We start from the raw sequence: 16,168 nt of genomic DNA, 5'->3' as shown, positions 1-16,168 counted from the left end.
TTTGTAAAGAATAAAGCCAACACTTTGGTGTTTCTGCTTTAGGTCTCACTTAACCTTAAGCAGGAAAAGTTAAGCATGATTTAATGTGAAAATGAGAACAAAGGGACTCTGCCTTTTTGTGGATCACAATCATTTAAACAGTGCATACTGTACTCAAGCTTAACTGTTTTGCAGAAAGAGTAGTGCTGCATGAACAGAAAGTTTCACTGGATTGTTAACATTCCCTGGATCTCTGATAAAGTCCTTAAACCTAAAACAATCTGAATTTGTAATGAATTGTGGCAGGTTGGGTGAAAAGAGCAACCATCCTGGCAGACATTCTGCTTATTCTGACAGACTCTTTCCAAAGCATATTTTCCACCCAGATCCAAATGCATCAGAGTCCAGCTTATTGTTCTCTACTTTAAGTCTTCACCCACTAGAAGAAAGTAATATCATTCCTGTTGTTTTACTGTCCAGCCTGACCTAAGAAGGATTGGATGTGTAAGGTGAAGTTATGCCATGTCCCTCTGCCGTGACAGTATTCTGGTTGCCACACACAGAGTTCTTGGTACAAAAAGCTCAAGATAAAGGCTTCATTCATCTGTTGAAGCCAGTCACAGAGAGACAGAGGCATCAGATCACGAGGGATCAAGAGCGCAGTGACACCATGAATCTGTGTCTGCAGCGGCCTACACCAGTCACAGAGTTGACTGATTTTCCTAACCTACCTGTATCTGTGACAGTGTGTGTGTTTATTAGTCAGAGTCGAGTCATGGAGACACTCGAGAGGAGGGATTCATTAACCTCCCGCAGTGAGAGGTCATTAGCTTCCCCACCAACTGCAGCGCAGGGAACAGTTTCTGTCCGGTTACCCTCTGCTGCAGAAATCTCTCAGCTCAATTTACTCATCTTCATACCTGACAAGATTAGGTCCTTAATTATTCAGATGAGCCGTGAACTGAGCTGCTTCAATTAGAGAGATCCACTTTGGTAGATTGGAGGGAAAAGGCCAGAATTGCTTGCTGACTTTTAGCTGACCGCAGAGTGCTTCCATCGATTTATGGTACGCATCCTTTTATTTTACCACTTATCCAGGGCTGACTTTCTGGGCACCACCCCAGTCTCTTCTGAAAGGGACACTGAAGTGTTTTAACCTTTAGCCACTGTCCATGGCTTCCTTACCAGCTGCCCACACCAACTCAGCTGGCTCCATCTGATACATCAAATTACTCAGATTAATGTCGGTCATCCAGAGTTTAGATTAAATCAGACTATTTCTATGCTTAATGGCCCGTAATGGGATTAAGGCACAAGTCTGAGCTGGAGTCTCAGTTTGTCCAGTTAAAAGTGAGTTTAATGCAAACTGTGAACCGTCTCCACTCCAGTTTCCTGATGTCAGCACATTATCTAGTGTAGCACTGGATTCAACTCTGAGAACGTGAGGCGAGGAAATGGAACCGCTGCGTCATCAGTCTTCATCCCCTTCAAAATAAGAGCATGAGTATAAATACCTATTTACTTGAAAAATTCTTAACAGTCGATGAACAAATCTTTCACACAGATTTCATAACAAAATGAAAATTAACTCTGGTTGTTCATAACAGCCAATTTATAGTCATCATTGACACCAATATGTTAAAATGAATAACTTCAGCCGATAAATCGTGAATCCCTGGTTAAAGTCTAGTTTTTCTGTTTGAAGGTGAAAAACTTTGCTGCTGCTGCAGCATCATTCTGCTGTTGTTTACTGAGCTCTTCCAGATACCGCAGCAGAGGTGACATTGGCAGGTTTAACAGAAACAAAGGCTCAATCTACTGAGCAGTGCTTGACAGATTGTCATTCCTGTATTTCTATTTCTATAAATACTATCTCGTGTCCTCATCCAAACTCTCAATTCTTCCATCTTCTTCTGTCCCACGGCCTGCGTTGCTCTTGACAGTCGAGGTAGATGAGCCTCACGTACACCATCTCTGCTTCAGCCTCTGATCTATAGCTCAGACTTGTGCCATAATCCCATTACAGGCCATTAAGCAAAGCATCTTAAACTTATCCTCCTTCCTTTGAATGTGGGGAGAGGTTGGTCGTCTTCCCCTCTAACAGGACGGAGGGGGAGCGGAGGGAGGAAGGGGATCGAGATGCTGCTGCTTTAGAGTCACATGACTTATTTGTGTCTGTTGCGGAGAGTACAGGCAGCTGGCCAAAGTCATCCCTCCCTCCTCGACTCCCTTTTTCTCCTTCAAACACATGCATTGCCCAGCACTGCAGCCGAGCCGCAGCGTCAGGATGCACGTGTGTTGACTGAATGTTTTGTTTGGGACGGTAGCCTCCGCTGTCACTAACCATGTCCCTCCTGTGTTGTTTCTCCCTCAGGGACTATGGATCCAAGCGCAAGTCGGGTAAGTCCCCTGTTTTTCTTCAACCAAACCTGATGTTTTTCTCTGCTTTGCTGCGGCGGTATTTCCTCCTGGAGGAGCGTGGTGCTGCATGACGTGTGAGCTGTCAGTCCGTGTCCGTGTCAGTCTGTGGTTTATTTACAGTCCCACTGCGGGACGCTGACTGGCTGTCGGTTCTGTTGTGGGCTGGGTCCATAACGCTGCCAGTCTCTTGTGGTCCAAGATTTTAAAGCATTGAGTGCCAAAAGTGTTAAAAACAATTTAATAAAGAAATAAATATTATTTGCATGTGTCATAACTGAACTGTTTCATCCATGATTAATAAAATGTGTTAAAAATTTAATGAATACATAATTATTTCAAACTGAATATCAAATTGCTACATTGTATGCAATTGCTTTTGTTGTTTTTAAAAGTTGAATAACTTTATTTAAAAATATATATATTTAATATTTTTTAAATATATGTTCAGTTACATATTATTAATGCATTTATTTTAATAAGCGTTGACACATTTAAGTAATTCTTAAATTATTTTTTATTGAATTGAGACACTTTTGGGCCTCCATACTGGGTGTGGTTTAGGGACATGTTTGGTTCGGTTCTGTTGTGAGGAAGCATTTCTCTTGGATTTGGATCTTGGATCATGGGAGAAACAGTTTGTTCGCTTTCTACTGGAGTTCAGCTCAGCTTTTTATTTGATAATTCAGTGTTTTAACATTCTGTGGTTGGATTTGCAAACAGCTGACCCAGATCTACATTTTACCAAAGTCTTTCAACTGACTGTAATTTGCAGCATAATTGCTGTCATGTTTGTTGTGAGCCACAAAAGCCACAACAAGGAAAACAGCCGTCTTGTTTGACTGAAGGACCATTCATCCATTCCCCACTGAAGGATCTTTTGCACATTAGGCCTCTTAACAATGTCATGGCTTTTAAAGAGTATTAGCCAGAAAGCAGCTGCTTAACAACAGCTTCTGGACGTCTGGTGGACGATTTCAGTAAATGTGTCTTGGATGTCTGCTTTTAAAAGAGCAGATTATAAAATTATTGATTAGCTAACTCAGGAAATATTTGGTGCTTAATAAATGACTTGCTTGTCCTCATGTTGTTTGCTTTACTTTGATAATTTATGTGCCATCGGGGTTCTGTGATGTGATTGGTTAAAAGCTGCAACATGTTGATTTAGATTTTATCCACTTATAAAATGACTGTAGTCAGAAATGTTTCATTAGCCAAACTAAAGACTAAAACATGTCCTTCTTGAGGAAGAGGAGGGAGGAAGCTCACTAACACTGGGTGGGACCCACTTCAGTCTTCAGGATTGTCTGATTTTTCGCAGCATTCAGAAGATTCAACCAGGTTTTCAGAAACATTGCTCTGGTCTACATGACCATAAAGGGACTGACATGGTCAGCACCAATATCCAGTTTGGCTGTCATGTTGACCCAAATTGTGCCATGAAAGTATCTCCATACAATGACAAAGCTGCCAGTTCTCAGGTGACTGAATATGTTCAAAATAGACTAGTTGAAACTATCTAAGTGTATTTAGCACTGCTAACTAAAAAGTTAGTGACACTAACCCTGAAGGCCTAATCATAAACATTAGTTCTGCAAATGCTAAATGCTACACCAAAAAAAATCTCTACTATTAGTGGAAATGTTTGTGTCACAAAAACATCTATCCTTTATTTGATGTAAAAGAGAAATTATGTTGCTGAGAACAACAGAACAACTACAACGAAAGCTAGCCAAAAGTAGTTTATGAAAAAGTTAGCAAAAGCACAAATGTGCTGTTAGCGGAAGTTAGCCCATTACTGGATTTCATTAATTATAATGATGAAGTTTCATGTTTTGTTCTTTGATTAAACTTCAATGGAAATTTTTTATTTATTTTATCCGGAGAAATTCTTTTCAGATTTTAATATTGACGTGATATGAGCGCTGATTTAAAATGACGGACTCTAGATGTCAGCTGTGTGTTTTCTCCACCGGGTCAGGTCCGGGTCCCGTCTTCCTCTGCAGAGTGCAGACGGACCCGTCCTCCCCCATGTGGGAGTCAGATTTGGAGGGATTGGAGGAGGCTGCTGCCTGCGCTGCAGAGGCCACAGGGGTTGATGCTGTCAGACAGGCCCCACTTTGTTTACGTGGCACGGCGGATAAAGTTTCAGGCTGACGTCGGAACGGCCAGTCGTGTTGAGGAAGAAGAGGAAGGTGGGCCTTGTTTCTCGGTGTGTGTTGGTCTTTTATAAGTGTAGGAGAAACGGCTGGGGGCAATTGTGTTTACAGACCTGTTAAACTGTCACCCCTCGTTTGGGTCGTGGAGTTGGGTGGCTGCTGTGGCATCAGAATCGTCTTTGTCAAACGTCCAACATGCACACCTCCCATTAAAACCTTTATTATTTAACACAGCATTGAGCTGTTAACTGGACTAAATGCTATTCAGTCACAAAGCAGTGAAGTTGGGACTTTAGCGCCACGTTGCTGGTGTGTTTACGTGGTGGAGACTCAGGCGTGTTCCAGTGAAACATGGAGGAGGTGCTCATTGTGGAACAGACACGGTCTGGGATGGGGCAGAAACTCGGCCTGTGGCGGAAACCCACACCGCATTCCCATCCTGGACCTGGAACCATCCATCATGGCTAACGCAACCTTATTTCATCCAGCACTTTTCAATCCAACGTTCTGGATAAAACAGATCAGACTGTTAGCAACAGGCTCAGAAAAGAAAATTTTAAAACATGCTAGAAATTAATAAAATCTGAATCTTTGAATTAAAATGAAGGAAATGGAATTGGGCCTATTTATGTTTTTTAAATTCTAAATATTATAAATGTTACAGGAAAAAGGAGACGCTTGTGAGAAACTGCAAACTGGATATTTTGTGGCTTTATTTAAACAATTTCTAACATTATTTTTTTTTTTAAAAAAGGACAGTTTTGTGGAATTCAAACATTAATGAACTGATTATAGCTCTGCAGCTCCTCCAGAGTTGCTGTAGGCTAAAGGTTTCCTCCCTCCCTACCTGGGGACGTATTTGGATTCCCCGGTAACTGTTGCTAGGGACAGGGACACTTTGGTTTCCCTCTTGGATTTGTTACCTTCATGGCCCGAACTCATGGTTTGTCAGGTACTGTAGCATTTCTTAGCTTCACTTCTTGTTTCTCTTCTTGCTAAACTTTTTGTCAATACTCAGATTCTGTTAGCGCTTTGACATTGTCCGTGTCCTACTTGTGTGATTATCTTCTGTTTGTTTGCTTTTGGCAAATCGATAACTGTTTGCTGTACATCTCAATCTGTATGTCATGCAGCGGCCTGACTGAGCAGCGGCAGCAGGTTTATCCGATTGGAGCTGATGGGTTTCTGTCAAAGTCATGACGCTCTTCTGTTTCTGCTTCGCTCTGAAGCTGCACGGCTCGGCATTAACTGCAAGGATTGTTGACAATTTTGCATAAAACACATGAAAAAAAATGACGTAGATTGAGCTTGATGCCAGATATTATTTTTGAAAACATCTTCAAAGGTTGAACAAATGTTTGAAAAAATTAATGTATTTGTGAAACAATTTAAGGTGAAAAACTGAGAAGAAAATGACAAAAATATAAACATGATTAAGATAATTGCCATAATTCTAGAAATCCAATTAAAAACTGTCAAGAAGTTACACTGATGACTTGGGTCAGCAAAGATAATTAATATTTTTAAAACATATCTGATTAACGTTTATACCTCAAAGTGACAGAAAACAACACAGCGCCCATTTCTCCACTAATCTGTTTGGTTTTAAGTCAAAAAACTCCTTCCTGCTGTTTTTGCAGCATTTAAAGTATCTGATGTGTTGATAATAAATTTTTCCTGTATTAAAGCAGATTTTTCTGTCCATACAGACATGAACCTTTTATGCATGTTTTATCATCAGAAGGATTCCCCCTGGAATTAAATTTCTGTTTATTTCTCTGGACAAAATGAGAAAAAAACCCATCAAAGTTTAAAAAATAAAATCAAAATGTTCTACTAATAAAACTGGGCAAATCTAATATTTACTGATTAAGAATGAACTTTCTATAAAAATAAACAAAAACAAACATAATGTTGGTACACAATTTTAACTCTGATGGATCATTTTTAGTGGCTTTTGTTTAGTGATCGTTCAGTTTAGAGAAATATTGACACATTTTGACTAAACACTTTTTGCTCAACAACCGTCAAAGAAAACTAATAATTTAAAGATCATACTACGATGACATACGATGTGGAATCTAAAGTTTTTCTGGCTAACAGCAGTTCAAATGCCAAATCTGCTGTGTTTGTTTTAATTAAATGCTTTAATGTGTTTCTAATGTCAAACATTCTTTATTCTAATGCATTTATTAGATTTTAATTGATTAAATGTCACTGATATAAACTGTAGAGTCTCGTTATCGAGGCTCCACTGGGATATAAGTTACAGCAGAAACAGATTCAGGTTCCATTGAAACAGAGACTTGATGTTACTGTTTGTATTTATGGTCTGAATTTGGGTAAATTTCCACACAGTAGCAGAACATTTGGGTCAGAGCTGCTTGTGAAGAATGAAACCTCCTGTGTTTGTGGATGAGGCAGGTTAACAGCGGTGACATGAATCAGATGTTGAGCAGAAGAAGCCTGGTGTGTTGAACGCACGGCTGCAGATCCAGATCTGACCTTTGCTGACCTGGAAGCAGCGAGTTTCTGTCTCTCTGGTGGACGACGAGTTTGGCTGTCAGGGTCTCACTTCAGTGAAGGAGCTGCTGGCCCAGCAGATTCTGTTGAAACTTCATTTAGGATTTAGTTTTTTAGGAATCATTTGAATTTTTTTTATTTATTATACTTCATTTACCTGCATACAATGAAAGATAATCTACTGCTGATAGCTACAAAAATTTTGTTTGATTTAAAGTAAAACAGAAACATTCATACTGTTAATAAATTTTTATTTATTTAATAAAAATGCATATAACAAAGATGTAAAACAAATTTATTCTGCACAGATCAAATCCTGCAATAATGAAGAATAAATATTTTATTCTCCAGTTAAAACTTTTTAAATGTTGTTTCACTCAGATTTTAAATGACCTTCTTCATTTATTATATACTGTTGCAGCCAGAAACACAAATTTGTCTATTATTTTTGATAATCTTGTGCAGCATGTTATTGTATTTTCTTTACTATTATTTTTCTTCCTTTTCAGACAGAAAATCTTGCTTATTTTTTTCATGTGATTGCCATGAAAATATCACTGCAAAGTTCAAAACATGCATGAGAGAAATCAACAAAAGTGGCCAAAGTGACGTCTTTGTGGAAACTTTGGACAAATAAAACTCTGAGATATCAATAGGACTCGATTGGTTGTAAGATATAATAATTGAAAACATAAATAACATGATAAAAATGTCTTCATTTCAAAGAAATAATTTTATATTACCTGTAGATCGTACAGTGTCTCCCAGTATCTGTATGAAGCCTCCTCTTAAACTTTTACACACCAAACACCAAATATACATAAATATGAATCCATACGCACTGCAGACACCATCCTGGCTCTTTGGCAGCAGCCATCATCCATCCTGGAGGCCAAGCTATTGCAGGTTAAGACGCATTGCACTTAAATGTTTCTGCTTCCCAACCAGACATCAAGTCTTGTCTGGGTGCTGTTGATGTATTTGCATTGTGAATAATGAAAGAGCTTTAAGATCAAGACTCTGAAACTCACAGTGTTCTACCTAAACAGGATCGGCTTTTTTCCCCGCAACTTCATGATTTCAATTTACTTATTTTAACCTCTAACGTTGGCATTGCAGTTTCCAGAGCTGCACTTTTAGATACAATACAAAAAGTTTAACCTTCGTACAGATACTAAAATATAAAATAAAATCTCATCCAGCTTGTATTTCTTCTCATTACTTTAGTGCTTAATTTCTGTCAACATTCAGTAAAAGTTGATCATCAGGCAGACGCTCAGAACAACCTGATTTCTGCCTGTTTGACCTGATCTGGACCAAACTCCTACCTCCACCCAGGCCTCCACCTCCTCTGTGCGACTCCTGGTGAAGGAAATTTCATTTCCTGGCTGGCGGCTCCTGTTGTTTGGAAACATTGGGTGGCTGGTCTTACTGGACCTCCTCTGGCATTCCAGGAGTGATGAGAGAAATGTAGAAAGAGATGCTGGAAAGGTCATGTTGGAACGGTGTGAAAGTGGGAGGCGAGGGTTATTGCAGTTAGACGCCCTTCATCCATCCGTCCATCACGCCCTGACGAGTTGGGCCAGACTCTGGATCCAACTCTGATTTATCTCTGCTGACTGTTGCTTCTGTCTTGCTGTGACGCTAAATAATTTCTTTCCCTCTTTCTCTCTTCTTCTGCTCCTCCTTCTCTTTGTCTGCAGTGTGGATGTACGGCTTTACAGACAGCCCGAGGAAAGAGGCCTCAGGTAGCCTTGTGTGTGTGTCTTTGTCAACATGGTCAATATGCATGTGCTATGAGAGCTGCGTCACGTTTGTTTGTTCCTCTTCACACCTCGGCTCTCTCTGGACATCTGCTTTGCATGTCCCATCTGCTCAGAATCAGGCTCTCTGTCTTCCTGCATGCTGTTCTTCCATCCAGGAGAAACCTGCCTGGTGAGACAGCAGCTGGATGTAGAGCCAGAGCCAGAACGAGGACTGCAGCAGGGATGCATGTAGCATACCAAGAGCTTCCAAATTCAGTCTGTTGCTTTTATTTGGTTGCTTCCCCTGATCTCATGCACGACTGTATGATTCTGTACAAGAAGTGAAAAGAAAAGCATTTCTCTTTCTGTGTGTTATCAACCACAGTCAGTCGAATATCTAAAATCAGCAAATACTTGAGACCCACGCAGAACACTTAGATCTGCCTATTCTATCACTTCAAACAGCAAATATAACTTAACATTAGTAATGTAATTTTTAATCAAGTTAATTATAGAGACTTTAATTAGTTGGAATTAATCACATTTTAATCAAAACATATTGACAAAATAAGAAATATTTTCAATTCAAAAACCCCTTTTGCTGCTAAATTATTGAAAAAATAGACTTATAAGTTCTACAATAAATATGTTTGTTGTTTTCAATCTGTTAATTAGTTTATTCAGTCATCAGATTTGTGCAAAGTGTTATTTTATCCGTGGAGGTACGTCCTCTTTCTCGTACCTCCACGAGAAAGAGGGTCTCAATGATCCAAAGTTTCAGAAACCGTGGATCATTCATGGAGCTTCTGCATTAATGTGGCCTGTGGACGCTGACATTAGCGTTAGCTGCTACATGTTTAGCATTGAGATGCTATTTTAGCTTCACTGATAGGGTCAGAGCCTTGTGTGTCAGATTTACAGACCTGATAGAAATGAACATGTAAAGATTTCATTAAAAACACTTAAAGAATAAACTGCAGAAACATCCGTGGACTCTGAACCGTGACTGCTCAGGGATCCACTGCTGTTCTCTGTTATTGCAATCTGGGATCTTCTACTTTTTTGTTGTTCTAATCTACAAATGAACCCAATACATTAGTGTGGTTCTGTTTTCTACAACAGTGACTGAAGTTGTTTCTTTTTGCAAATAGAATCCAATGACTAAAGAAACATTTTAGCTTCTCTTCAAAAATGGTTTATTTTGAAGTAAAGCTTAAAATAAATACAGAAAGCATTACTTTAGATACTTGCTTTGCTGTAATTACAAAAATATTCCCACCATTATGCTTACATGAGCCTCCAGTTCGAATATTTCTTTTCTATTCTCCATGTTACAAAGCATATTGTTGGGCAAGCACTCATTATGCCACTCTGTCCCTTTTCTATGTTGAAACTGTGAAAATATTTAAGACTTGGACTACTCCCCTGGCCTGGAAGCGAGTCCCTTTCTGTCCATGCTCGCCCTGTTCTGCTCCGACTCTCTGCAGATGAAGCTGCAGCCCAGCTGTGTGTATCTTCATCTGCACATGAACTAACAGAGCCAAGTAGTTCATGTTTAATGTTGCTTTTTCCAGATATGTCCTGATCATTAAAGCCTTCTGGCATGCATTGTTCAGAGTGAAGCTTGTAGTGAAATATTGTTGGGCATCTAAGATACCCAAGAACAACAAACTTTCATTTCAAGGCTCTAATTAAAGTAATTATTTACAGCTTGGTGGAAACCTTTGCATGCGCCTGTAAATTTACCGAAAGGCGGAATGTTAGAAGATTTTATGATTCATGTAGGTTCTGAAAAAGGCATTTTTATTATTATTACTGTAACATAAGGCATGTAAACAGTTGGATATTTGCTTCTTTTTATCCTCAGGCTTTAACTTAATTTCCACCAGCTTTGCTGCCTGATCTTTGCTTCATCATTTATGTTAACATTTTTTAAAGAAAACAGAGAAACTCTCAGCCTCACCCAGTGGGGAAGTAAAGTTATGGGCTGTTCTTATTTCCTGCCAGCTCACTTGACATTTAGAGATGCTTAATTATATTTAAAGCGCTGTGCATGGGGCTTTTATGTGATTCATCCACTTTCCCAGGCCAACTTAATGCACAACTTTGCTCCAATAATCTGGTCTTTTATTCAAACACTGAGCATTAAAGAATTATTGTTTACTGCTCTGTATTATTTTCTGAACACTTTGAAAAAAATAAATTATTTCCAGGCAAAAAACAAATGCTAAAAATTCCTTGGAAATGATTGTTTATTACCATGAAATCTCTGGAAGTAATTTCCAGCTGACTGGACAAATTAGTTTGAATAAACCGAAACAAAACATGTTTCAGAAAAAACAAGAATGAAGTGTCTGCTGTGCATTTATCTATCTGGTGGTAAAATTGGAAAAAACAACAAAACAAAACAAAAAACTTTAAATAAAGTAATCAGTTATAAAAGTTGCATAAATTTCCTCTGGAAAATTTTAGAAAAATTCAACCTTCAAATTAAGAAAAGTTCTGCAGTAGTGAAAAGTTAAATGAACAAAAATGTTTATCCTTAATCTGTAATAAAATCACCAACGCTAAAATTGTTAACAGCATTAAAAATTCATTTAAATAAATATAAATGAAGCATTTTACTTTACATTTTTTAATTCTGTGCCCAGGAACATCTGATTAGGAATCTATGAGTTTCTGTTTCCTGGGGTTTCAATATGACATGACACAGGTCCATTTCCTGCCATTAGCTGGATGAGCTGGATTGTAAAAAAAGCTCTTTGCAGCAAAGCGTGGCGTCTTGGAGTCACAGATTCTCCTTAAATCTTTTCCAGCCAGCTGCCAGGAGAAAAGAGAAAATCTGTTTCTGTCCTGAATCTGGACTGGAACCGTGTGCTTTGATGAGGTTCAGGTTTTTCTCGACCTACACTCCAAATGCGTCTGGCAGGAATAAAAAGATAGATATGTGGAAAAACCCCTCATACCCACTGTTAAGAACAGTGGAGGTTCTGTGATGCTGTGGGCTGTTTTTTCCCCCAAAGATCCTGGAAATCTGGTTGGAGGCACTAAACTGAAACGAAGTCATCATTTGGGTATTTCAGCAGGATTATGATCCAAAACACAGAAACGGAAAGATCTGACAGAAACCGTGAGCAGAGCAGCAGGGAGGATAAAACCAAACCCAGAACCACTGTTTATGCTTAAACTCTATGAAATGTGGTTGAAGACGCCAAAGTGCTGTCCTGCTGGTAAGAAGGGAGCTGTATAAAATATTTCCAGCAGCCTCCTTCATCAGTTGGTTTTGGTTCACCAAGTTTGAAAAGCTTTCCTGACTCCTAAGTCATGTGTAGCATACTCTAGAAGGCCATCAACTGATGATAAGAGAGCTAATGAATGAAATATGACTGTAACAGACCAGACAAGTGATCTGCAAATCCAACTGAACACAGAGTTCTATACAGGGATTTATTAGAAATCTGCAGTTGGTGAAAGTCTGGAAATCTCCACTGAAAACACACAGACTCAAACGAGAAGGAACTCGAGATTGATGAGCGATCCTTAATCTGAGAGGAGCTCCGCCAAGGACTTGTTAGTGTGCAGATCCAAACGAATGAGATCAATTTAGCAACTGAAAAACTCCTCTTGTGCCTTCCTGCACACTGAAGTGCTGAAAACACTCAGGAGGAAAATCAGGAGGCGGGTGACGTCACAAGACGCTGCTGAGAATCGGAGTCCCAGATTGATCAGATTCAAAACACGGCAGTCAGGAAATGCCATAACGATGAATCCAGCATTACGTTTGTTTACATGGGAAAGTTTCATACACAAAAAAATGAGAGGTCAGAGTGCAGAACCAAGGTCAAGTCAAGGGTCTCCAACTCCAATCCTTAAGAGCCAGTGAATCAAATCATGAATTAAACATTTACCAATAAATAATTGAAGCATTGGATTAGGGATGCATCTAAAGTTGCTCTTGAGGACTGGAGTTGGAGACTCCTGGGACGAAGTGAGGACAGGGACGAAACGTTGGGCGTTAAGAATCTGGAACTACTGGCTGGTGGAGCTTACATGGGACAGCACAGGTGGAAGAAAACATGAGATGATGCAGCAGAAAGAGCAGGCGTGGCATGAGCCGAGTGTTTTCACACTCCAGATATTTGCTTCAAATTTTAGTTCAGGGTTGGAGACAAACACCATAAGAGTGATGGGCAATAGCCAGTGTTGTGTTTCAAATATTCATTTTAAATTAATATTTTCCATCCCTTAAACATTATAGCCTTAAAGCTTAATGAACAACCCCGGCAGTTTGAGTTTGAAATAAAACAACAGTAGACAACAACTGTTAAAAGCTGCGGCGTTAGAGAGAAGGAAAGCAGGAAAACAAAGTGTCCAAGCTCCATCTAAACACTCTCCCTTTTGGTTTTACACAAACATGGACCCGGCCTCCTTTTCCCCGGGTCTCTCTGCCTTTCCTTGGTCCACTCATATGTTTCTATTTAAGGCCAGCAGTGCTGACTGCTATGATTGGTGTGTTCACCTCCCCCCGTCCCCCTCAGACTGCCTGTCCAACGGCTGGCTCCCAGAGGCGGTGGAGGGGAGGCTTTTCCTCTCAACCACTGTTGATTTTCCACAGGGAAACTTCACCGTTCTTCCACTCATTCGCTCCCCACTCTTCTCCCGCTCCTCTGTTTCTTTTCCTTTTGGATTTGCTGATTTGGTTCACTTATGGATCTTCTGTAGGTGGAAGATGAAGATCCTGCAAACATTTTTCCTCCCGTCCCTGTTTTGGGTCTGACTCCTTCCGATGCTGCTCAGTTGTTGTCTCTGGAACAGCTGTATGGCCAGACATTTGGGACGATGCAGCCGATTTAGAAGGTTGTTTTCCGATTGGACTGGGCGGCGTAGCGGCGTGGAGTTGGGGTCGGCTGATGGCCACACACCGGGTGCCCTGCAGGGGCGGCTGTGGGGGTTTAGGGTGCAGCGGGCATTCGCGGGGCGCCACGGCCGGCAGGTGGCTGACAGCCTGTTTCTTCCCCTCAGGGATCGACAGCTCAGAGCCCATGGTGCTGGAGCAGTACGTGGCCGTGGCCAACTACGAGAGGCAGGAGAACTCTGAGATCAACCTCAAGGCTGGCGAGACGGTGGATGTGATCGAGAAGAGTGAAAGTGGTGAGTCCATCTGTGTTTTCTTTAAATCTGAGTGCCTACAACCTATCAACTGTTTCATGGTTAGGAAATTGTTTTAAGGTGAACGCAGTTTGAGATTTAATGTTTCTTCCTGTTAAACACAGAAGCATAAACACTGATATGAAGTTACGCACACTCAGCACCTTCCCAGCCTCTGCTTTTCCTCTGCTTTGTTTGGAGGAACCTCATTCTCAGCCTCTGGCTGCGGGGGCTCGGCTCCACCAGGGGGGGCTGTTTGGCTGGCTCAGGTCTACAAGTATGGAGGAAAGACGAGTGGAAGGGGGAAGGCTTGTAAAGTAAACGAGAAGTGCATGTCATATTAGCAGTTAGCCTCACTGTCATCAATGCTTAATGTGAACTGCGGTTTCGTTTCTTACATCTACATCTCCTGTCACGTCACCAAAAAACTGCCAACATTAACCAGATCCAGTTTGCTTTATGAAAGCTGAAATAAAGCAAACAAGTTGACTGTAGAAGGATTAGCCTTCCTGTTTCCTGTTGAAGTCGATTCCGGGTCAGTTCGCCTTTTCGTTAGCTTGATGAAACTTCCTTCAGCTTTATCCACAGTATTCTTTTAAATTCCTTGTTGCCAATTTTGAACTTTCTATAATTTTGTTTGCACTGTTGCTGATTACAGCTAGTTTTTTTTATTTTTTTTTTACCTTTAATAACAGCTTCCTCTCTGAAGCTTTGTCCTTTATGTAAGCGCTAATGGGACAGATTTTGGTATAATGCATTAACTGACCACTAAAAGATCCCATTTTTCAGGCTTCTGACTCAAACTGGCCCAACTGAACTGAAAATGTTCTGATTCTGAACAGCAGATGATTTTTCAATGCATCTCCGGTCACAAAATCATCAGACGGGGTGTCCAAAGTGCAGTCCGGGGTCTAAGTTATTATTTGTGTCCATTAAACATTTCTAATGAAGGACTTTTGATCAGATTCTGAAGGATGTAACTGAAATGACTCTTCCCTGTTATGATGTCACCAGAGGCACATGGCTGTTGAAACTTGTTCCAGGAAGTTCGAGCTTAACTTGATTAAATAACAATTAAAAGCAAAATAGTAAAATACCTAAAAAAATTGGCCCTGCCATGGAGTTCTCCAGGTGACAAAATATTTGAAGTGAGTATTACAGAAAGGTTTGTCTATCAACTTTAAGATGTTTTGCAGGAAATGATCTGCTGTAGTGTGACCTCAGGATAAACATGTTTATGACTGTTTGAAGCATCAAATGTTAACCCTAAAGCACTTCAGGAGTATGAGGTTCATCATGAGGAATTTTCCTGTGTGATTCCACTTCCTCATTTCCCGACCTGACCGCATCTGTTCACCAGTCCCGTCTGAAAGTTTTCCACGTTTGTCGGAGCTCTTAGAGCAACCAGAGCAATTCCTGAACTTGCCTGGGAGTCTTTTCCAAAAACTGAATTTGTGTGTGTGTGTGTTGTCGTCATCTTCTGGGCCAAAGAATTGGAGCAACAGCATGATGATGATGATGACTTCACTAGGAGGCTGTGCCAAGACAAACACTTCTGAAATCTTGTCAAATATCCTACGACCACCTTCCTGCATGAAGAGCTTTGCTGCAGCCTTTGGCACTGTGCAGGCCGACTTTCTGACATCTTGACACTCTGCCTCTTAATTACGTCGTATTTTCTCTTAACAACCTTGCCACACCGAGTCAGAGGAATACCAGTCTGCCTTTTAATCCTCTCCAGGACATTCTGCAGGTCGGATCTATTTTTTCCTCAACTCATCTTGAAAGCAGATGTTGCATTGCTTCCCAATGTTATTATTTATTCCGGTTATTGTTCTCTCATGCAGACTTTATCTAATATAAAAGTAGGTTAACTGAAAGGATTGTTGGTGTTTTTCTGCCTGTATGAGACATTATTGGTTCTGCCGATTAGGATTAAGCTTCTGTTGAGAAAATAAAGTGAAAAGGTAAAGAGTACCTCAGTTCCAGCTTGCAAAGGGAGATATAATAGGCACTAAAGGTCATTACGAATGTATGGAGGAGGCTGATGTTTGCTGAAACCTCTCTTTAGGGGATGTTTTCCAGATAAATCCTGGTTTTTCCAAAGGTTTCCACCTCTTAGTGTCCAGACAGACAACTGGAGAAAATCTCTCTGCATATGTGACCAGTTAAATATGAGTAAAGGAAACCAGTGAC

General features: G+C 40.3%; 1 protein-coding gene across 4 annotated transcripts in view; it reads left to right on the top strand.

Moving 5' to 3' along the window:
• sh3pxd2aa (SH3 and PX domains 2Aa) overlaps positions 1-16,168 on the top strand; it is a 90,435-nt gene that overhangs the window by 42,933 nt on the left and 31,334 nt on the right. For 2 of the 4 annotated variants that reach the window (XM_044113733.1, XM_044113734.1), the window contains exons 6-8: positions 2,354-2,379; positions 8,783-8,827; positions 13,847-13,975. In XM_044113733.1, the coding sequence (XP_043969668.1) occupies positions 2,354-2,379; positions 8,783-8,827; positions 13,847-13,975 (200 nt within the window). The remainder of the gene's footprint in view (positions 1-2,353; positions 2,380-8,782; positions 8,828-13,846; positions 13,976-16,168) is intronic. The other 2 variants (XM_044113736.1, XM_044113737.1) reach the window with 1 other exon arrangement.

Source organism: Gambusia affinis, linkage group LG04, assembly GCF_019740435.1.
Source record: "Gambusia affinis linkage group LG04, SWU_Gaff_1.0, whole genome shotgun sequence".
In the NCBI taxonomy this organism is placed as follows: Eukaryota; Metazoa; Chordata; class Actinopteri; order Cyprinodontiformes; family Poeciliidae; genus Gambusia; species Gambusia affinis.
Note: the sequence above shows the minus strand (reverse complement) of the source record. Positions and strands in the feature narration are given on the sequence as shown.